Below are 24154 nucleotides of genomic sequence, written 5' to 3' on the forward strand. Positions count from 1 at the left end.
GAGTTTGTTCAACATTGCCTCTCTTCAACCTGTAGAAAATGGGTACGCGGTGGGATAAGGTCCTGTGACTATAACCAGGCAGCTTCTTCTTAAATATCCAGGGTGGTATTACAACCAGGTAGGACTGTTAGTGGCCCTATGCAACAAACAATGTCATGTGGCACCGTTGCTCCTGTGTGGTGTCCACAGTGCTACCTGTAGGACAGAACATGCTAAACATTTATGTGAACACCGGGTGTCATCAGTGATATTCAGTTGTCCATTTCATATAGTTTCAAGTCAAGTCAAGTCAAGTCAAGTCAAGTGAGTTTTACTGTATCAAAGGTCATCGGCCCATGTACAGGTTTACACAAGTACAATGTTCGAAGTTTGTAGACTGAGTGGAAGTCACAAAAACATATAACATTCGTTTAACAATTGGTGGTAATCCGGAGACCTTAGTGGGGTAAATGTGACAATCCATTTAACAAGTTATTTCTTAGGTCCATTCCATGGTTTACAAAGAGAGCATAATAAGGACATTGAAAAGTAAAATGTATTTCGTCTTCTATAGCAGAGTTACATAATGGACAACTCCTTTGCTTCCTTTCAGGTGATATGTTCCGTCCATAATTAATCATTAGTTTTGACAAGCCAAGTCTATATTTGATATATAGATTTCTTAGGTTACTATTTGTTAAAACACATACATATTTTTCTGGCTCTAATAAAGATTTAAACGTTTTGTACAGATCATAACGTGAACTGTTTTCTAAGTTAGATTGCCATCCTTGGTAGAAAATATTTATTGCTACTTTACGAAAATCATTTAGGAATAGGTATAGATCGCCAACAGATTGATTAAGCCAAACAAACCCATAACCATGCGAAAATAGTAGTGTCCTTACATGCGAAACCCATGTAACCTTGCCGATGCTATTTAGATGAATAAGCATGTTATAGGCTATTTTCGGAAGCCGATGTTCTGACATATGGATGATACTAAACCCGTATCTTAGACATTAGCGGATTTATATAAAGTGGGTATCTTCAACATTCTCCATATATCATGTTATTTGGAGTTGCTAATCTAACACAAAGAAACTTTTTACATGCCAGTAAGTGTATTCTTTCTATGCATTCAAATCTTTAGTAACCCCACACTTCGGACCCATACAATAAAATTGGCTGTATTTGGGTGTCAAATAATTTGAAAAATATAACAGGTGTAATAACTCCAAGTTTATGCGAAAGTAAAGATCACATAAAGTAAAGATCGTTTCACTCGCAGTGCCAAGTCAGAAACGCATTTGTCCATATTTAGTGTTGAATTATACCAAGATATCTATAACCATTAACTACATTAATTCGTTGTCCATTTAAGTACCATCTCTCTTTGAAAGTCATAGAGTCTCCCTTTCTGAAAACAATAATTTCCGTCTTATCTAAATTTACAGATAAATTCCATTCTTTAGTGTATTTATCTAATACATTCAACTGATTTTGTAGGCCAATAACTGTATCAGAAAGTAAAATAACATCATCAGCAACAAGGAGCATAAGGATTTCTAGGATGTCGGGATACATCTGTACACCATGCTTACCGTTGCTTGAAATTTCATGATATAATTCGCTAATGAAAAACGAGAATAGAAGACGACTCAATATGCATTCCTGACGTACGTCGGACGGGCAATCGAAAAAGTCAGTAATGCCAAAGTCACAACGTACACATGATTTAATATTTGAATAAATTGATTTTAATACATTAAACATTTTCCCTTATAGCCCAGCCATTTTCAAACAATACCATAATTTATAACGATCAACTGTATCAAAGGCTTTTTCAAAATCAATAAAAGCAACATATAATTTGTGTTTACGACGTGATAAACATTTTTGGACTACTGCATATACCGTAAAAATGTGATCTATGGTTGAATATTTATTTCTAAAACCTGCTTGAACTTATACTTTCCAAAACCAAATTCCCCTTCGTACTCAATCTGTTCATTTCATTCTTATTATTCTTGTTTTCATGTTGAGGAAACTTCAGGTCTTCTCTCACTTCCTGCATCATTATTCTTTTCTGATCACGAGATATATGAGTCTCAAATCATCCTTGAATATTGCAGGGTTCATCCTTGCCATGCGTTTCTCCACGTCGACGTACAGCCCATCAACTACTTGCTCCGTCTCCTCTAGTGATCGGGAGTCCGAGAGACCATTCATGAAGGTACTGTTGCTCCAGTTCCTGTGAGCTGATGTGTACTTCCTGGCAAACTCCTCCCTATCATCGATTCCTTCTTTGTCTTTCTTCTCTCTCCAGTCGTTGTAAAATACATCAGGGATCACTGCAGTTTCAGCTGACAAGAGAGTCAATCCTGACTTGGAAACGGGTGACGTTTTGTCATCAAATGGTTTTCTGACCTGCTCCATGGTACGAAGACAAACGGTCAAATTTGTATTCACAAACTCTTCTTTTGTGATTTTACCCGTTACACAGTTTTCTTTCCATACCTCATTCAGGAGACCTACAAACGATTGCACACAGTGTCTGTTTTCTCCAGTGTTTCTGTCATCAACCTCAGCACAGACACATACGACAAGTAAGCCTCCCCGTTTCAGTTCTCTACTTCTTCTTAGTACAAATGTCTCCCAGTCCAACTCAGCTTGCTTGTGTAGGGCAGTCGTCTCCTCGGCACTACTCTCGGCATCTTTGTAAAGCGAGTGTTTGAAGGTGGTTGGAGTCCTTGACAGCCATTGGGCAGCCGTTATCGACATCATGAAATGGATTGAGTTTGGTGGTACACACTGCTTGTAGAAGTTTGTCCCTGAGGCAAGAACATAGACATTGTCCATTTCCAGGAGGTAGGACGGTGGATCAGGGATGATTCCTGACATGCGTTTGAAGAGGGAATTGAAATCATTCATTTCCAGATCTTCATAGATTACCTGGAACTGGGTATCGGGACCATGGTGATCTTTCAGTGTTGCCAACAACTCATGGAAAATGGCCATGGCAGTGTAACCATCAGCTGCACCATAGTCGGCAATGTTGAACGCGGAGTCTTTGCCCGTGAAAGGAATGGTTTTGGCCAAGCTGAGAATCCTTTCTCGAACTGGTTCAACGTATCCAACATTTTGTTTTCCAAGTGTTGATCCATAATTTCCATCACCTGTTTTTCCATATGGGCGATATATCCCTGGAATATTTGCAAAGTGTCTCACGGGGACAGATGTTATTGTCTTGCCAATTTGTAGATGTCTTCTGATTCCTGAACAGAGTATCCGAAAGGCCATTATTGATGCAGTGGTTTTCTCGTTGTAAGCAGTTCAGCTGGGGGACGTTTTGTCTGAAGAAAAGACAAGTCTTATATTTTTTATATCGTTCCGACAAATCTTAGAAATAAATAAATAACAAATCAATTATGCTTAGCAGAAAGATTTCCGCATGAAAATCTATTTTCGGGCATGCATTTTGATCACGCTCCTTCTTCATAGTATTCAGCTATCACATGCGTAATAAGCTTTGCCAAAAGCTTTGAACAACACAAGCATTTGCACCATAATCTAAGGATTGATAGCTTGCATCCAGTTTCTGTCTACTACAACAAATGTGTGTAAGGCAGTTCCCTAATCCCATATACAATGAGCTGTCTAAATCGCTTCAAGATATTGGTAACCTCCTTCACGCACTTGAATGAGTGAGTGAGTTAATATTTATCGTCACATCGACAATATTGCAGCGATATCTTGACGAGAACAAGTAATAATGACACTGTAGATCAAGAACTAACACCCCGTTGACGAAGAACGGCAAAACCACGAGTATATATCACACATATCCATTTAAGAAAAGCAGTTACATAAAAACACTTTAACTACAGAGGACAATGCAATATAAAATGGATTATAGATTGTCAACAACTGAAGGCAGATCACAATACTGGGGACCATTGGGATTTTTGCTACCTGCATGGACCCTAGCTCGAGTTACACCATCCCCTCAGCCATTGGCTTTTATGCAGAGAATTAGCCATACATTAAAATGACAAATGTACTACGATTAAAAATCTGTAAAAATTAAATTCATATCAAATGCCCTCTCGGGGGCAATAATTTTACAATGCTGTAACCCTTTTGACACAGCCGCTAACAATTTGAGTTACTAATTTTAACTTCCAATTATAAAATATTTATCTATTTACAAATCAGTTAACCGATCTAATTCTTTTAAAATGCAATAAATAAATGAGAACTGGTTCTTCATAGTTCGTGATTTGAAATAGTTGTCCCTTGTGATGGAATACTCAACACAGTCAAGCAAGATAGGCGCCATCGTGATTCTTTCATCATAAGGGATACAGGACGGAGGATCTTCATCTTGAGTATCATTTTATTATATTTGTGTGTGTATCTTGTGTGGCCAATGCGACGTCGTCTTCAGATCTGGACTGAGAACGCAAATAGGTGTAACCGATATCAGGTTTTATCACATGTAATCTATTTATACCTACTTGGGAGTCCCACTTCTGCAACAGATCACGTATATAAGGTGTGTGTGTATCTTGTGTGGTCAATGCGACGTCGTCTTCAGATCTGGACTGAGAACGCAAATAGGTGTAACCGATATCAGGTTTTATCACATGTAATTTATTTATACCTACTTGGGAGTCCCACTTCTGCAACAGATCACGTATATAAGGTGTGTGTGTATCTTGTGTGGTCAATGCGACGTCGTCTTCAGATCTGGACTGAGAACGCAAATAGGTGTAACCGATATCAGGATTTATCACATGTAATTTATTTATACCTACTTGGGAGTCCCACTTCTGCAACAGATCACGTATATAAGGTGTGTGTGTATCTTGTGTGGTCAATGCGACGTCGTCTTCAGATCTGGACTGAGAACGCAAATAGGTGTAACCGATATCAGGTTTTATCACATGTAATTTATTTATACCTACTTGGGAGTCCCACTTCTGCAACAGATCACGTATATAAGGTCTAATTAGGAGCTAAACATGCTGTGTTGGAAAATCAGAGATTATAATAGAAATTATAATAGCTCAATAGCTACGCGTTCCAACACAGTATGTTTATCTCCATTCTACCACGACCGCGTTATTAAGATTTAACGAACTATTTTTCGTAGTAATGATTGTTGAGAACTGTCACAGCACAGTTAGTGATTGGAAAAAGTGGATAATGCACATGACTTTACACTCTGTGCCAAGTTGACCTGATTCATCGAATAAGAACTGACAGATGGGACCAAGTGTGTGGAATTAAATGGAGTACCCTGATTCTTGTGTCCAGTCAACTTCACGGTTTTACGTGATACACCAGCATGTGCCAACAGTGTTACCGTTGTAGCACGCCCGCAGTAATTTACAAACGAACTATTTTTCGCTGTAAGGATTGTTGAGAACTGTCACAGCACAGTCAGTGATTTGAAAAGTAGATGACGCACATGACTTTACACTCTGTGCCGGCTTGACCTGATTCATCGAATAAGAACTGACAGATGGGACCAAGTGTGTGGAATTAAATGGAGTACCCTGATTCTTGTGTCCAGTCAACTTCACGGTTATGAGTGATACACCAGCATGTGCTAACAGTGTTACCGTGGTGAGCCACTTCCTCATGGTGGGTGCTGGGTAACACCAAGAGCTCGCCAACACCCCTGTTGTGGACCCGGGAGCATATTTGGTCCACCAACCCGCTTGCCGTGGGTTGCGGCCCTGTGTGGGTGGAGGACGAGATTCTGGGGGTTGAGGGCACTGGGAGCCTGTAACTGCGTTCCTTTTGCTCAACACACCCCATCAACCCTTACTTCACCTAGACGGGAGGTTGAATGGGCCCCGTTCAACCAATCGGCTGGTCACGCCATGCCCTGAGTGTTACATTATGTGATGTAAATAATTGAAAATTATATCCTTTAAAGCCATGGCTCTTTGGACCTTCGTAGTTTCAAATATACGATTTCATGTTTTTACCTAGAGCGTATGCCCAGAAGGCGTTGACTCATGGGCCAGTCTGGTGGAATGATTAAACTTTTAATTTTTCTGCTGGAGTATATCATCTGGATATCCTTGGTGCTGCAAGCTGGAGTTGTTGTTGTTAGCATTGTCCATGAGATACTCCGTGGTGGGTGGGGAACCCGGGTGATGAATCAATAAGTACTTACCATGGAATACCAAACCCCTACCAAAAGACAAAACGTCCACTTGACATTGATCCTGATAATACTGAACACAGATCCACTAAATAAAAAAATGTACCAATTGTGAAGGATATCACTCATCTTTCTCACAGGAGTGTCCCATTTGGAAACAGCAAATGGAAATCAACAAAATAACATTTACACTAGACATTAGTTTTGCTGAAGCCAAAAAACAAATCCAAACTCACGGACACTTATGCTTCCATATATCGATCAACATCTGATACAGTAAATATCCACTCGGACTGTGGTAGTACTTCCAGAGTCGTCCCGCATTCACGATGCATCTATATCTAAGGCATCTAAATCCCACTCACACTCTAAATCTGATTCAAATGTGAAAGACATTGCATAGCACCCAGTGACATCAAGAAATGTATCGTCACCAAAAAGGCAAAGTGGCAGGGCCTCGAAAGGTTCAACAAACAAAATTCAGCTGTTTAGCAAATTTGGATCGTTGGAGGACATGGATGATTCCGAAAACATCCCCCACAGGGCACGTAGCATGTCGCCCTCTAGAAAGGCAAGGGGTAGATCCCCAATAAATCCTCCGAAGAAATAGTTTCTTCGACCATTTTACAGTGGACCTGCAGAGGTCTTGAAAACAACTTCAGGCACCCATGAAGAGCCACCTCCTCGTGGTGGGTGCTGGGTAACGCTAAGTGCTCTTCTCCCGTGTGGACCCGGGACAGAATGTATCCATAGCACCCCATTGCTTGTCGTAAGAGGCGACTAAATTGGGCAACCTGTTTGCCGTGGGTTGCGTCCCGTGTCGGTGGAGGACGGGATCCTGGTGGTTGAGGGCAGTTGGACTTTTAACTGCGTTCCATTTGCCCAACACACCACTTCGGCCCTTCTAATTGGCCCGATTCAACCAATTGGTTGGTCATGCCAAGCCCTGTGCATGGACTATGTATGTGTCATTGCACAAATTTGATTTTGAATTGTTGTGAATTTTAGTCTTGGCACTAATGTTGATCAGTTACTTTTTCGATTGTGAATTATCCAAATTGTGATTATATGAAATTTTCCTAGAGTCTTGTGCCAGAAGGCGATGGCTCATGGGCCAGTCTGATAGACTAATTATTTATAATTCTTCTACTGGAGTATATCATCCGGGTATCCTTGGTGCTGCAAGCTGGAGGCCCGCTTGCTTCAGCATTGTCCTTGTGATACTCCGTGGTGGGTGGGGAGCTCGGATGATGAACCATATGACACGTGCACCAACCATGGCTTATAACATACCCCCCCAAAAAAACAAAACGTCCTCTTGAAATTGATCCTGTTGATGCTGACCATAGACCGTCTCTATCAATTGAGTATTGGCCACGTTTTCTTGTTATTGAGACTCCCGACAAGACACCACTAAAGCTGAACCCTTTCGCAGTATCGAAGGGTATTCAAGGTATTGCTGGGGACGTTAAGAACATTAGATGCTTACGTTCGGGTGCGTTGTTAATTGAATGCGGAAAAAGACAACAATCAACCAACTTGATGAATATTAAATCTTTCGTGGGCATTCCGGTCAAGGTCTCTCTGCATAGAACCTTGAACACAAGCAAAGGTATCGTGAGAGATCGGGATCGATTGTTTGATGATATGTCGGATCTTGATATATGATCTGAAATGAAGGATCAAGGTGTACTCTACGTCAAGCGCTTTTCAACCCATCAAAACCAATACGTATCTGTTTACTTTTTCCTCTCCAAATGCACCCAAATCAGTGAAGGCAGGCTACTGTAACATTCAGGTTGATACATACATCCCCAACCCCCTCAGGTGTTTTAAGTGCCAGAAATATGGACACGGTGTATCTACCTGCACATTGTCTGTTGTGTGTGCTCACTGTGGTGAGAAGACACACACAACAGAAGATTGTGACAGTGACTTTAAAAATGCACCAACTGCTCAGGCGACCATTCTTCTTCTTGGAAACAGTGTCAAATCTGGAAAGAGCAAATGGAAATAAACAGAATAAAGTATACCCAAAACATCTCTTTTTCTGAGGCAAAAATTGGTGAAGAGATCTGACCTTACAGAAAGCTATGCTACAGTCGCAAAACCACCATCTGAGTCCAGATTTTAAATAACAAAATCATCTACAGGCTGCCAAACTACCTTGACTTGGGTCAACTGCGATTCTCCACAGCTTTTATCCCCTACTATGTCATCTCAGACTGAGGAATCACTTCCTAGTACCTCAAAGTCTTCTTCTGATAACAAATCATCATCTCAGTCACACTCTAAGTCTCAGTCGACAGCTGATAGTCAGCAAACGGTAAACAGTAAACCGAAGCCAAAGCCTGATGCTTCAAAACAACAAAGTGGCAGAGCTCATAAAGGGTCACAGAACAAAATTCAATTGTTCAATAAATACGGGTCTCTTGAAGACATGGACGTTTCTGAAAACGTCCATTCTAGGGCACATAGCTTGGCGCCCTCCAAAAGAGTGCGGGGTAGATCCCCAATAAATCCCCCTAAAAGATAGTTTATTCCAATAATATTCTACAGCGCAACTGCAGAGGTTTGAGGACTAATTTACATGAATTACAGCTATTAGTCCAAGATCTTACACCTTCAGTGTTATGTCCCCAAGAAACATATTTAAAACAAACAGATACATTTGACCTTCGTCAATTTAATGCATATCATTGTTTTTCACCTCCAGGTGATAGGGCCACTGGCGGATCATCCATTCTAGTCAGACAAAACGTTATTCAAAGCCCTGTTCCACTTATTACTAATATGCAGGCTGTTGCTGTGAGAATTACTTTACATGTAGCGTTTACACTATGCTCTCTTTATATTTCACCGTCTTCGGTGTTTGCCAAAACCGATCTTCAAGCTCTGTATCACCAACTCCCGAAGCCCTGTATTATAATGGGAGATTTAAATGGACACAACCCACTTTGGGGTAGTGTAACTACAAACGCTAAAGGTAAGTTGTTGGAGGACGTTTGTTCTGACAATGATTTATGTATTTATAATGATGGTTCCAACACATATTTACACCCTGGGACAGGGACCTATTCTGCTCTTGACTTGTCATTGACAAATTCAGAACTACTAAATGAATTTAAAGTCCACGATGATCTCTGTGGAAGTGACCATTTTCCTACTGTATTAAAAGCTGTAACTCCATCTGATGTTCCTCCGTCATCAAGACGAAATTTTAAAAAGGCTAACTGGGCCTTACATGAAACACTGTGTGTTGAACAACTTAAACCTGAACGTTTTATTGACGTTCCCGATGCTATCAAATGCTTTTCTGATGAACTGAATTCCATAGCTGATGAGTGTATAACAAATTCGTCTGCAGTTCCACACATACGAAAACCATGGTTCAACGATGAGTGCAAACAAGCTAGGAGGGCAAGGAAAAAAGCAGAACATTATTTCCGTCGCCATCCTATGGTGCATAATTTAAATAAATTTAAAATTTTAAATGCGAAAGCACGGCGTACGTTTAAACAGAACAACGTCAATCTTGGCAAAATTATGTATCCAAAATAAATTCTCGGACACCCATGTCAAAGGTATGGAACATGGTCCAAAAAATTAAAGGCAAAGGTACTAAATCTACTGTCCATCATCTTAAACATGGAGATCAGTTACTTACTGATAAATCAGATATCGCAAATAAACTGGGCGAAACTCTCGCTAGACACTCTTCCTCTTCTAATTATTTACCTAAATTCCAGCAGTATCAAAAACAACAAGAAAAGAAAACTATTAATTTCAACTCAGATAATGGGGAAGATTATAATGAAACTTTTTCTATTCATGAGCTCCATACAACTCTTGATCAAGCTCATGATACTGCTACAGGAGCTGATAACATACATTATCAACTCCTGAAGCACATACCAGAATCCTGCCTAGAAACTCTTCTAAATATTTTTGATGACATTTGGACGTCGGGTAACTTTCCTCCCTCATGGCGTGACGCCATAGTAGTACCAATACCTAAACCTGGACGTGATCATACGGATCCGTCCAATTATCGACCAATTTCACTAACAAGCTGTGTTTGCAAGACCATGGAACGCATGATAAATAATCGACTTGTTTGGTACTTGGAAACAAATAACCTTATCTCAGAGATACAATGTGGTTTCCGAAAAAAACAGAAGTACAGTCGATCACTTAGTGCGTTTAGAATCATTTGTGAAAAATGCGCTGATTAATCAACAACATGTTGTGTCTATCTTTTTTTATCTTGAGAAGGCATATGGCACTACCTGGAAATATGGCATTCTGAGAGATTTACATGATTTCGGTTTGCGAGGTCGTTTGCCTCAATTCATAGCCAAATTTTAAAAAAACAGGCAATTTCAAGTCCGTGTGGGTTCTACCTTGTCTGATCCTTACAATCAGGATCAGGGTGTTCCACAAGGCAGTATTTTGTCAGTCACTCTTTTTGGCATCAAGATCAACAGTCTATCTAAATTTTTAAATGATTTAATAGATGGATCTTTATTTGTGGATGATTTTAATATTTCTTGTCGTGGTAAAAATATGCATACCACTGAACGGCAATTGCAGCTGTGTTTAAACAAAATAGATAAATGGTGTCTTGAAAACGGCTTCAAATTTTCTAAATCAAAAAACCAATTGTATACACTTCTGTCGTAAATACAAACCCCATAAAGACCCAGAACTATATCTCAGCGGTACCCCAATCCAAGTGGTCAAGGCGGCCAAGTTCTTGGGACGTATTTTCGACTCACATTTGACCTTTATGCCGCATATTAAATTCCTTAAAGCCAAATGCCTGAAGGCACTCGATTTATTAAAGGTTGTTTCAAATTCAAAATGGGGAGGGGATCAAACTACCCTCCTTCACTTATATAGATCACTGATCCGATCTAAACTTGATTACGGTTCCATCGTATATGGTGGTGCTTGTCAAAGCAACCTAAAACTACTTGATCCTGTGCACCATGAAGGCCTAAGACTTTGTCTCGATTCTTTTAGAACCTCTCATATCGACAGTCTATTCGTCGAAGCTGATGAGCCTTCTCTCAACTTACGTCGTATCAAACTATCTTTCCCTTGTTCCTCCTCTTGGGCTCAGAATTAAGCCATTTCTTGCTGCTTCTAGCATTGAGCTGGAAAATATAGCTCCCTTTGGTTAGGCCACAAGTTGACCTAACATTAACTTCATGTAAAAAATCAGAAACTACTGAATTACAATATAAACAAGAATATAATCAATTAAAAACTAAATATAGCAATTACAAACCCTTATTTACAGATGGTTCCAAGGACGATGGTGCAGTAGCTTGTGGCACTGTCATTGGATCCTGAACAATATCTTCTAGAATTCCAGATAACAGCTCTATTTTTACTGCAGAAGCAAACGCCATATTTACTGCTCTTAAATATATTCAAAGACACCCTAAACATAAACAATATATAATCTATTCAGACTCTCTTTCCTGTCTTCAGGCGATTAATCATATTTCTTGTAAACGTCCACTTTTAATAGAAATTATTGAATTGTATAGTAATCTTGCTACTGGCCAATACCACATCGTCTTCTGTTGGTTACCAAGCCACGTAGGCATTTCCGGTAACGCAATGACCGATCTTACTGCTAATGCAGCACTCAACAAATCTGTGACACCATTTCTTATTCCTTACACTGATTATAAAGCTACTATTAGATCTTATATCTGTGATCTGATGCAGAAGAAGTGGGACACCCAAGTAGGTATCAATAAACTACATGAAATAAAACCCTACATTGGTTATACCTACTTGGGCTGTCAGTCCAGATTTGAAGAAGTTATTTTACGACGATGTCGTATTGGCCACACTAGATATACTCATGCATACCTGTTAAAAGGTGAGGATCCTCCATTTTGTAAAAGGATGTATTTTAATAATTGGTAGTTTAGATTCGTAACTAGAATTGTTAGTGGCTGTACCCTCAAAGGGGGTTGAAGTATTGACAAATTATTGTCCTCCTGAGAGGGACGTAAGTCCAAAAACATTTATAGGTTTTTAATCGTAGTATTCCCGTTGTTTTAATTTTGGCTAGCATTTTGTACACTCGCCAGCAGCTGAAGGGATGGTGTAAATCCAACTAGGGTCCATGCAGGTAGCAAAGGTACTGTAAGTCCCCATAGTCCCTAGTATGGTGATCTACCTTCAGTTGTTGGTAGTCTATAGCCCATGTTTCTATTGTATTGTCCTTCGTAGTTGCACTGTTTTAGACCTAAGTACTAGTTTTACATTTTCTGTGATATTCTAGTTGGTTTTACGCTCCGTTGACAGATTTTTATAAGGTGCCATTGATTAATGTGTAGTTTTGTAATTAATCGTTCTCGTCACGATATGTCTGGAATTTTGCCGATGTGACGATAAATTTTAACTCACTCACTCACCCACTACTCCATTACAAATATATATTATTTACATTAAGAACGCATGGCACTACCCAAGTGAACCCCTGTAAAGCTGCTTAAGAAACATTATGCAAACAATTTGGGTTATAACATTTTCTCCCTATGTGTTCATAGAACGTGACATGGAGAAACAGTTACAAACTTTCAACTTCACATGCATCCTCCCAGATGGCATAATTACAATCATCAAACGCTTGCACGAGAGAACTCTTGCACAACTGGGCAAATTGACACACCGACTTAAGTACGTGGGCCAACGCGTTTATATACGTCTTTATATTATATTGTCCTCTATAGATAAACTGTTTTAGGTATAGTTACTAGTTTTATATTCTACTCTGATATTTTACTGTGATATTCTTGTTGTTTTACTGTCCTTTGTTGACAGGTTTTATAACAGACATATTTCATTTCAGCATTAAATGTTCTCGTCACGATATGGCTGAGATATTGCCGATGTGACATTAAATGTAAAATCACTCACTCACTCACTATAGTATTACCAATACCCAAACCTGGACGTGATCATACGGATCCGTCCAGTTATCGACCAGTTTCATTAACTAGCTGTGTTTGCAAGACCATGGAACGCATGATAAACAATCGACTTGTTTGATACTTGGAGACAAATAACCTCATAACAGATATACAATGTGGTTTCCGTAAAAACAGAAGTACTGTCGACCACTTAGTGCACTTAGAATCATTTGTGAAAAACGCACTAATTAATAATCAACATGCTGTGTCTATCTTCTTTGATCTAGAAGAGGCATATGACACAACCTGGAAATATGAGGTTTTAAGAGACTTACATGACTTCGGCTTGCGAAGTCGTTTGCCTAAATTTATAACCAACTTTTAAAATGACAGTTTCAAGTCAGAGTGAGTTCTACCCTATCTGATCATTACAATCAGGATCAGGGTGTTCCACAAGGCAGTATTTTGTCTGTCACACTTTTTAGTATAAAGATAGACAGGTTGTAAATAGTTTTGAACAATTCAATTAATGGATTGTTATTTGTGGAAGATTTTAATATTTCTTGTCGTGGTAAAAATATGCCTACCATTGAACGACAACTGCAGTTGTGTTTAAACAAGATTAATAAATGGTGTCTTTAAAACGGCCTTAAATTTTCTAAATCGAAAAAACTAACTGCATACAGTTTTGTTGTAAATACAAACCGCATAAAGACCCTGAACTATCTCTAGATGGGACGCCAATTAAAGTTGTGAAGGAAGCCAAGTACTTGGGTCTAATTTTTTTATTCACACTTAACGTTTTTACCACATATTAAATCCCTTAAAACTAAATGCCCGAAACCTCTTGACTTGTTGAAAGTGATATCAAATTCTAAATGGGGAGGGGATCAAGCTACCCTGCTCCATCTATATCGATCACTCATGCGTTCTAAACTTGAATATGGCTCCATCGTCTATGGTGGAGCCTGCAACAGGAACCTGTTCTGTGTACCATCAAGATCTGAGACTTTGCCTTGGGCCATTTAGAACCTCTCCTTTTGACAGTCTGTACGTCGAGGCAGATGAACCATCTCTTACACAACGCCTTATAAAATTAGCTTTACAATATATCACTAAACTATTTTCTAACGAATCTGACCATGCATGTAACTGTGTCTTCAATCATCTCTATGAGGATTTGTATATTTGTATAACAAAAAGTCTTCTCTTGTTCCGCCTCTTGGGGTCAGATTTAAGCCATTTATTGCCGCTGCCGGTATTAAGCTGGAAAATATAGCTCCTTCCCGACTTCTTTCTTCTCCTCCTTGGCACTTGCTTAGGCCTCTAGTTGACCTAACATTAACTACATTTTTAAAAAATCAGAAACTAATGAATTATAGTATAAACAAGGATATAATCAATTAAAAACTACATATAGAAATTACAAATGCTTATTTACAGATGGGTCCAAGGACGGTGGCGCTATAGCTTGTGGCACTGTCATTGTATCCAGAACAATATCTTCTCGATTACCAGATAGCAGTTCTGTTTTTACAGCTGAAGCAAAGGCCATATTAACAGCTCTTAAATATATTCAAAGACACCCCAAACATGAACAATATATAATCAGTTCAGACTCTCTTTCTTGCCTTCAGGCTATTAAAAATATTTCTTGCAAAGATCCACTTTTACTAGAAATTATTGAAATGTATACTGATCTTGCTACTGGCCAATACCACATCGTCTTCTGTTGGTTACCCAACCATGTAGGAATCTCTGGTAACACATTGGCTGACCTTACTGCTAATGCAGCACTCAACAAATCTGTGACACCACTTCTTATTCGTTATACTGATGATAAAATGCACCATTAGATCTTATATCCGTGATCTGATGCAAAAGAAGTGGGACTAGCAAGTAAGTATAAGTAAATTACATGTGATAAAACCCTATATTGGATATACCCACAAGTTGTCAGTCCGGATTTGAAGAGATCATCATGTGAAGATGTCGCATTGGCCACACAAGATACACACACGAATATATACTAAAAGGTGATGATCCTCAGTTTTGTATCCCTTGTGATGAAAGAATCACAGTCAAGCATATCTTGCTTGACTGTGTTGAGTATTCCATCACAAGGGACAACTATTTCAAGAACATTGGAGGATCGTTTTAACAATACTAGTTCTCATTTAATCATAGGATTTTTGAAAGAATTGGATCTGTTAACTGATTTGTAGATAAATATTTTATAATTGGAAGTTTAAATTATTAACTCAGTTTGTTAGTAGCTGTACCCTCAAAGGGGGTTAAAGTACTGTAAGAGTATTTTCGTCATGAGAGGTCCCGAAGCATTTGATGTAAATTTAGGTTTTCCATGTTTTTAATCGTAGTATTTTTGTCATTTTAATGTATGGCTAATCCTCCGCACAAAAGCCAGTGGCTGAAGGGATGGTGTAAATCCAAGTAGGTTGTAAAAGTAATGTAAATCCCCATGGTCCCTAACGTGGTGATATACCTACAGTTGTTGGCAGTCTAAAGCCCATTTTCATATTGTATTGTCCTCTATAGTTGAAGTGTTTTAGATTCAGTTACTAGTTTTAAATATCTGTCTGTGGTAATCACTTTTTTTATTGTCCTTCGTTGACAGTTTTGTTTAATAATTTTTATATATTCCACATCTATGTCATATGGTATCGTCACGATATAGCTGAAATATTGCCGACTAGGTTTACGTTCTCTGTGATATACTAGTTGGTTTTACTGTCCTTCGTTGACAGATTTTTATAACGTGCCATTAATTAATGTGTAGTTTTGTAACTAATCGCTCTCGTCAAGATATGGCTGGAATATTGCCGATGTGACGATAAGTCTTAACGCACTCACTCACTCCCAGCGTGTGCCATCGTGATGTACTGAACACCTATATCATCGGTTTCGACTGTGAAAGAATCGAGAGTGAGGGACCCGCCAGGAACATGAAGTTAGAAATGGATTCGGGATTCGAGGTTGGGGATTCGAATCACGAATCTGAATATTTTTTTTCAGATTTCTATACGGTACAGTCGTTAGAGTAAGATGGTGGATTCCCTACGCAATTGGTTCACTTTTTGACATTACCATCACAATCTTCTGCTGTGTTTGTCTTTGCACTACAGTGAGCACACACAACAGACAAATTGCAAGTACTTTCACCAGGGTCGAACTTTTGGCATTTGAAACACGGAAGGGGATTCGGAATGTACTTGTCCACACCGATATTACAGTACCCAGCCTTAAGTGAAATTGGAGCAGCAGGTGACGGGAAAGTATAGTGGTTTGTATAGTTGTGATATTTTTGCGGTTTAAGAAACGTTTGACATAACATAGTACACCCTAATCTCTCATCTCGGAAACGATATCAAGTTCAGACATGTCTGCCAGCTGTCGATCTATTCCCTTACTCGTGTTTTGTGTTTTGTGGGCCGTAACAGTAACTTGAGTGCCAACAAAAGTGGCAGTGTTCACAAGGTTGGGTGACCATTGCCTTCTGGCTCTCTCAATCAACAACGACCAGACCGTAATCTTCTATAATGTTCTTTATATCGCCCGAAATGTATTGGATACCCTTAGACACAGCAAAAGGGTTTAACTTCAACGGTGTATTGTCTTTGGTCTCAATGACAACAAAACGTGGTCAGTAACCAACGTATTTGGACGGTCTGAGGTCACGAGAAGGATCATTTTCAAGAGGACGTTTGCTCTGTTTAGTGGGGGTTTCGTAAACCATGGTTAGTTATTCAGATTTCATCACCCGAGCTCCCAACCCAACCCCATGAGGTGTCTCAAAGACAATGCTAAAATCAAGTGGATCTCCAGCTTGAAGAACCAATGATACCCGGATGATACACTTCAGCGGAAAAATTAAAAGATTCATAATTCCACCAGAATGGCTCATGAGCCACCGCCTTCTGGGCATACGACTCAAGGCAAGAAATACATGAAGTTATGCATTTGAAATTACAAGTTCAAAATAGTTTCGCCAAATATGAAAAATCAAGAGAACAGTTTGATACATTTATTGTAGGATCACATAAATGCTCAGGGCTTGGCGTGACCAGCCGATTGATAGAACTGGATCAGTCCTATCACCTAAAAACGTTTAATCATTCCACCAGATTGGCCCATGAACCACCGCCTTCTGGGCATACCACTGTAGGCAAAAGCATGCAAGTGTATATCTGAAATAACGATGGTCCAAAAAGCCAAGGCTTAGAAGGATATAATTTTCAAGTTTTTACGTTACATAATGTAACACTCAGGATTTAGGCGTGGCCCGCCGATTGGTTGAACCGGGCCCATTCAACCACCCGTCTAGGTGAAGTAAGGGTTGAAGGGGTGTGTTGAGCAAAGGGAATGCGGTTACAGGCTCCCAGTGCCCTCAACCCCCAGACTCCCGTGTTCCACCCACACAGGGCCGCAACCCACGGAAACGGGATGGTGGACCAAATATTCCCTCGGGTCCACACGGGGGATGGGCGAGCTGTTAGCGTTACCCAGTACCTACAACAAGAAGGTTCGCCTCGGGTTCCCCTGGTCCTTCATATAATATCATGCTTAGTAAATGCTTAGTAGTTACATGTGGCATGTATGTGTTAATATGTGTTAACAACATTTAACTTTCTGACCGCACCTGGTGCAAATAACTTGCTTAGTCCGAAATCCTAGTTGAGATTCACTCAAATTTACCTTCTGAACAATTTGCAAAAAACATACAATATAAATCTTGTGTTTAGAATACTCGAGTGTGTGTATATAGAGATATGTACATTCAGTCGGCTGATAAAAGGTAATGAAAATGTGATAACATATGAAAGTAATACAATAAAAGCTATTTTTCAAACTTTCAAACACAGTTTCCATCCAACATCCAACTTTCCATCTGTTGTTTTAGAAACATAATAATATGCATTAACATTACTTACTTCACCAGACGATATTTCCGTGCATGTAACACTTCGTTACCAGAGCAAGTTATACAATGTATGCTATTTGACAGACACTGCCAGTAATCGATGGCTGTGCTTTTGCAGTCACGTGACATGTATGTCAAGGAGTGGCTGGTGTGTCTGTCATAATAGGCCCGTGTGGCAAGTACTTTCTGTCATTCAACATCTCAAACTGTTTGCCAAATCCCTATAACCCTGTTTATCAATTCTCCACTGACAGCCATCTGCTCACTTGCAGTCACTTGACGTGCATGTCAAGGCGTTGCAAGTAGAACTGTGAAACATATTCAGTATTATTACTAACCCGTAGAATATACAGCATTGTCATATGTTTTGGTCAATATTGCACTAGTGTAATACCGCTAGACGTATTACTGGTTTACAGCCATGACGTCACAATGCTAATACCGCTGTCACAGTGGTACTAGACCCCGTTTGACACGTCGCAAGCTGGGAGTCATCACACTGTAGTCAATGTCGCGGCGCTTCTGAGAAATACCATTTTACTCTTTCAATAAAAATGGTATGAAATGGAAGGCCACTTAGTAGCCTCTCTATATACATTAAAAGCGTACGTACATATTAAAAGTTACATTCACCAGGCGAATTATTATCCATGCAAGTTGCAGTTCGTCAACAGTTCAAGGTGTGCAAGTTACGTGATAATGGTGCACCAGTTACGTGATATGGTGTAATCACGTGACATACATGTCAGGGTGTACGTTTGTCTGTGTCAACATGCCCTTGATAAAGGCACGCTCCAACATTTAACTGAAAATTACTACAGAAAAAAACAAGGTTGTTATGGATAGGCTCAAACTATGTAAAGATTGGAATTTGCATTGGTCGCAAAGCAATTTTAGACTTGTAGGTATACAATTTGATGTGGGCCTGCAACGCATGATTGAACTGAATAACTATGAGAAATTTAACAATATAGTATGCCAAATGAATCTAAGGTCAATTCGTACTCTAACTAAAACAGGAATAAATATATTTTTGAAATCACTATTAATTTCTACACTTAACCATCCTTTTTGCATCCATATAATCATCTCCTGGTAGGATACTTAAATCATTTAATGCAAAATGTTTTAAATTCATATGGAGAGGTAAACCAGACAGAATCAAAAGAGATGCTCTAAGCATGCCACAAAAGTAGGGAGGACTGAATGTGCCTGTTATCTTGCATAAAACGACTACAAGAAGAAATGTTAAATGGAAAATATTGGTTGACATTGTTTACTAGAAAATTATAGAATATGTCGAGCCCCTCCTATATATATCATAGAAAACATTGTCCCCACAATAAGAAACAAATTGTGAAAGGATCTCATCGAGGCATTGTGAAAATATTTGGACAAAAAAATTAAACAGCTGGAAAATAAGGACTTACTGAATCAGTCGTTATGGTTCACCAACATTTTTGAAATTGGAGACCAGACAGTTTTTTGATCCACACTGGTATGATGAAGGAGTACACTGTGTATATGGTTTGTTTGGCCTTACTAGTATGGACTTGTATTTACATGCAGAGTTACATCTCTACATGTGAGGGCGTCCGACTACTTGGCTGAAAATTGTTGCAGAAGGAGAAATGACATTTAATGCAGAAAACATATTCCTAGGATCCAAAGGAAAACATAATAACCCACTAAATGCTTGACTGATAGTAAAACGGGGGATTTTAAAGCAATGTGTGAAAAATAAAAGTATACATTTTAACCATGCACAAAGAAAAATTATAACATATTTTCAACCTGCCCTAATGGTACTTTTTGTCTCCTTTTAGTCATCTTTTCACTAATTATTCGAAACGAATACATATCTCTGTCTAAAAGAACAATATGAAGTAATTAGATTAGATTAATTAGATTCTCACGATTTGAAAACATCTACGATTATTCCTTGTTTTGCTAGATATATGGCTAAGAAAGGCAGATGGATTACCCACCGGAAACGTATACGTCTCAATACATCTTCGTATGTAGTGATATGACTGTATTATCTATTCACATCACTATCTGAATTTGAACTAACTGTATGAAAATATACCTTTCAACAGAAGGGGAAAATATGTGCATTTTATACGCTGAAATGTGGCTGAATTATACGAATATACGACTAGGTGTGTGCATGAGTGAGTATGAATGCATATTTCTGTACTCTATACGTTGTAGAGTGGGAATAAAAGCGGGGAAAAAATGTAACTTCTCAGATTGCTTGTCTAGTTTAGTGTTTAAATGCCGGGGTCAAGAAACACGTTGGTCCACTTACTTAAGTCGGTGTGTCAATTTGCCCAGTTGTGCAAGAGTTCTCTCGTGCAAGCGTTTGATGATTGTAATTATGCCATCTGGGAGGATGCATGTGAAGTTGAAAGTTTGTAACTGTTTCTCCATGTCACGTTCTATGAACACATAGGGAGAAAATGTTATAACCCAAATTGTTTGCATAATGTTTCTTAAGCACCTTTACAGGGGTTCACTTGGGTAGTGCCATGCGTTCTTAATGTAAATAATATATATTTGTAATGGAGTAGTGGGTGAGTGAGTGAGTGAGTTAAAATTCATCGTCATATCGGCAAAAATTCCAGACATATCGTGACGAGAACGATTAATTACAAAACTACACATTAATCAATGGCACATTATAAAAACCTGTCAACGAAGGACAGTAAAACCAACTGGAATATCACAGAAAATGTAAAACTAGTACTTAGGTCTAAAACAGTGCAACTACGGAGGACAATACAATATAAAAATGGGCTATAGATTGCCATCAACTGAAGGTAGATCACCATACTAGGGGCCATGGGGACTTACATTACTTTGGCTACCTACATGGACCCTAGCTGGATTTACATCATCCCTTCAGCCATTGGCTTCGATGCGGAGAATTATCCATACATTAATATGACAAAAATGCTGCGATTAAAAACCTGGAAAACTTAAATTTACATCAAGTGTTACGGGACCTATGTACCCTCTCAGGAGGACAATAATTTTACAGTACTTTAACCCCCTTTGAAGCTACAGCCACTAACAAATTGAGTTAATAATTCAAACTTCTAATCATAAAATACCTATCTATTTACAAATCAGTTAACAGATCTAATTCTTTTAAAAATGCAATGATTAAATGAGAACTAGTATTGTTAATATAGTTGATTGAAATAGTTGTCCCTTGTGATGGAATACTCAACACAGTCAAGTAAGATATGCTTGACTGTGATTCTTTCATCACAATGGAAGCAGAACGGAGGATCCTCACCTTTTAGTAGATGATGACCTCTTCAAATCTGGACAGACAGCCCAAATAGGTATGACCAATATAAGGTTATATTGCATGTAATTTATTTATACCTACTTGGTTGTCCCACTTCTTTTGCATCAGATCACGGATGTAAGATCTAATTATAGGTATGTAATCAGAGTATGGAATAAGAAGTGGTGTCACAGATTTGTTGAGTGCTGCTTGGGCATCAAGGTCAGCCATTGTGTTACCAGAAATGCCTACGTGGCTGGGTAACCAACAGAAGACGATGTCGTATTGGCCAGTAGCTAGATTATTATATTATTATATTATTACAAATGTTTACAAGAACTATTTTTAATCGCCTGAATACAAGAAAGGGAGTCTGAATAGATTATCTTCTGTTTATGCCTAGGATGTTTTTGAATATATTTAAGAGCTGTTAATATTGTATTTGCTTCAGTTGTAAAAAATGAGCTGTTTTCTGGTAGCCATAACTGATATGTTTGTCAGTCCTGGTATTAGTTTCTGCTCACAGAACACTGAATACAAGCAAAGGTATAGTTCGAGACCGTGAGCGTCTTCTAGCAGACGACATGACTGAGCTCGATATAATGTCCGAGATGAAAGATCAAGGAGTATGTTTCGTCAAGCGTTTCACAACACGGAAAAATAATGAGACTGTCCAAACCAATACACATCTGTTTTCATAGTCAGCTGCAACACCTCCTAAGTCAATCAAAGCAGGTTACTGCAATCTGAATGTTGACATATATATTCCAAATCTTCTGCGCTGCTTTAAGTATCAAAAGTAGCATGGTGTTAATACGTGCACATTGTCTGTTACATGTGCTCGCTGTGCTGAGAATACACATGTAACCAAAGATTGTGACAGTATTCACACAAAATGTGCAAACTGTTCAGGAAATCATTCATCCTTTTCGAAAGAATGTCCCATTTGGAATCGGCAAATGGAAATTAACAAAATCAAATTTTCCAGGAACGTCAGTTTTGCTGAAGCAAGAAAGATTGTGCAGTCTACTGAGCACACTGAAACGTACGTGTCTGTCACAAAAACATCTGAGACCTTATCAAAAGGAACAACTACGCCAGTACTAACTTCGTCAAGCTCATGTCAGACTGACATAACATCGGTAAATTCAGATATTCCTCAGTCTATCTCTCCTGATTTTCCACAGTCTCAGACAGATATAGCTCAGTCTACACAAACGACCGTATCTCCTTCGACTACAACTCCTCCTTCACAGTCTCATAGAAACTATAAACAAACTGTAAAATCGAAATTCAAGACAAGGCCAGAAACTTCGAAATCACATCGAGCACCAAAGTGGTCAGATAATAAAATCAAATTGTTTTAACAAGTTTGGATCACTTGAGGAAATGGATGTATCGGATCACATCCATCCCAGGGCACATAGCCTGTCGCCCTCAAAGAAAGCGCGGGGTAGATCCCCAATCAACCCACCCAAACGATGGTGTCTTCCAGAACTAAGTACAGTGGAACTGTAGAGGATTAAAGACAAATTTTAAAGAGTTACATCTCTTAAGTCAAGACCTGGCACCATCAGTATTTTGTCTGCAGAAAACTCATTTGAAACAGATAGACAATTTTAATCTCCGTCAGTTCGATGCATATCACTCATTCTCACCTCCAGGTGACAGGGCCACTGGCGGATCTTCAATCCTCGTTAAACAAAATGTTATTCATAGCCCGCTAACACTTAAAACTAATCTTCAAGCCGTTGCAGTGAGACTCACTCTTCACACTGCATTTACAATGTGTTCACTGTATATTCCGCCTTCTCACTCTCTTAACCTGTCTGATCTTCAAGCTCTCTATGATCAACTTCCGATATCTTGGGTAATGGGTGATCTCAATAATCCACAAATACTAACACTAAGGGTAAAACACTGGAAGATTTTACTTGTGTATATACAATGATCGTATTGATGCACTTATCTGCATCCTGCAACCAGTACCTACTCATCTCTGGATTTATCTCTTGCAGACTCTACTGCACTCAATAAGTTTGAATGGTCAGTCCATAATGACCTTTGTGGAAGTGATCACTTTCCAACGATACTATCAGAAACATTTCCAATTGATTCGCCATCTTACACAAGATGGAATTTTTCCAAAGCAGATTGGTCCATATTTCAAACTTTCTGCACATCTAATCTACGACCAGAATGTTTTTTGGATATGGCTGATCCTATTCACGTGGTTTCAGACGTTTTAACTGAAATTGCTGATGAGTGTACACCAAGGTCCTCTACAGCTCCACATGTACGGAAACCATGGTTTAATGCAGACTGCTAAAATGCTAGAAAAGCGAGGAAAAAGGCAGAGAATTATTTCCGTCATCACCCAACTGTCCACAATTTAAATAAATTTTAAATATTAAATGCGAAGGCTTGTCGTACCTTCAAGCAAAACAAACGGCAATCTTGGAGAAACTATATTTCCAAAATAAATTCACGCACGCCTATGTCTAAGGTGTGGAACATGATTCAGAGAATCAAAGGCAAAGGTTCACAATCAGCAGTTCACGATCTTAAAGACGGTGATTATTTAAAACCTGACACATCTAAACTTGCAAATACAATTGGCGAAACTCTTGCCAAAAACCCATCATCGGCAAATTATGTTCCTGAGATTCAGAGGTATCACAAACAGCAGGACAAAAGCAAAACTTAATTTTGATTCCAATAAGGGTGAATATTATAATGAAGTGTTTTCATTACATGAGTTATATACAGCTCTTGAGCAAGCCCATGACACTGCAGCGGATGCTGACAACATACAGTAT

General features: G+C 38.9%; 1 protein-coding gene across 1 annotated transcript; it reads right to left on the reverse strand.

Annotated features, from left to right (window-relative positions):
* Window positions 1-1648: 1648 nt before the first annotated feature.
* On the reverse strand, window positions 1649-18116 carry LOC137291411 (uncharacterized). Its single transcript, XM_067822748.1, has 2 exons — window positions 18048-18116; window positions 1649-3335 (listed from the first exon to the last, which is right to left on the reverse strand). The coding sequence occupies exon 2, from the start codon at window positions 3280-3282 to the stop codon at window positions 2059-2061; it is 1224 nt and encodes a 407-aa protein (XP_067678849.1). The 5' UTR covers window positions 3283-3335; window positions 18048-18116; the 3' UTR covers window positions 1649-2058.
* Window positions 18117-24154: the final 6038 nt, after the last annotated feature.

The sequence above is a fragment of the Haliotis asinina genome, chromosome 1 (genome assembly GCF_037392515.1).
Source record: "Haliotis asinina isolate JCU_RB_2024 chromosome 1, JCU_Hal_asi_v2, whole genome shotgun sequence".
Classification (NCBI taxonomy): Eukaryota; Metazoa; Mollusca; class Gastropoda; order Lepetellida; family Haliotidae; genus Haliotis; species Haliotis asinina.

Coding starts and splice junctions, on each gene's coding strand:
- LOC137291411 (XM_067822748.1), bottom strand. CDS start 3,282: ATGGCCTTTCGGATACTCTGTTCAGGAATCAGAAGACATCTACAAATT.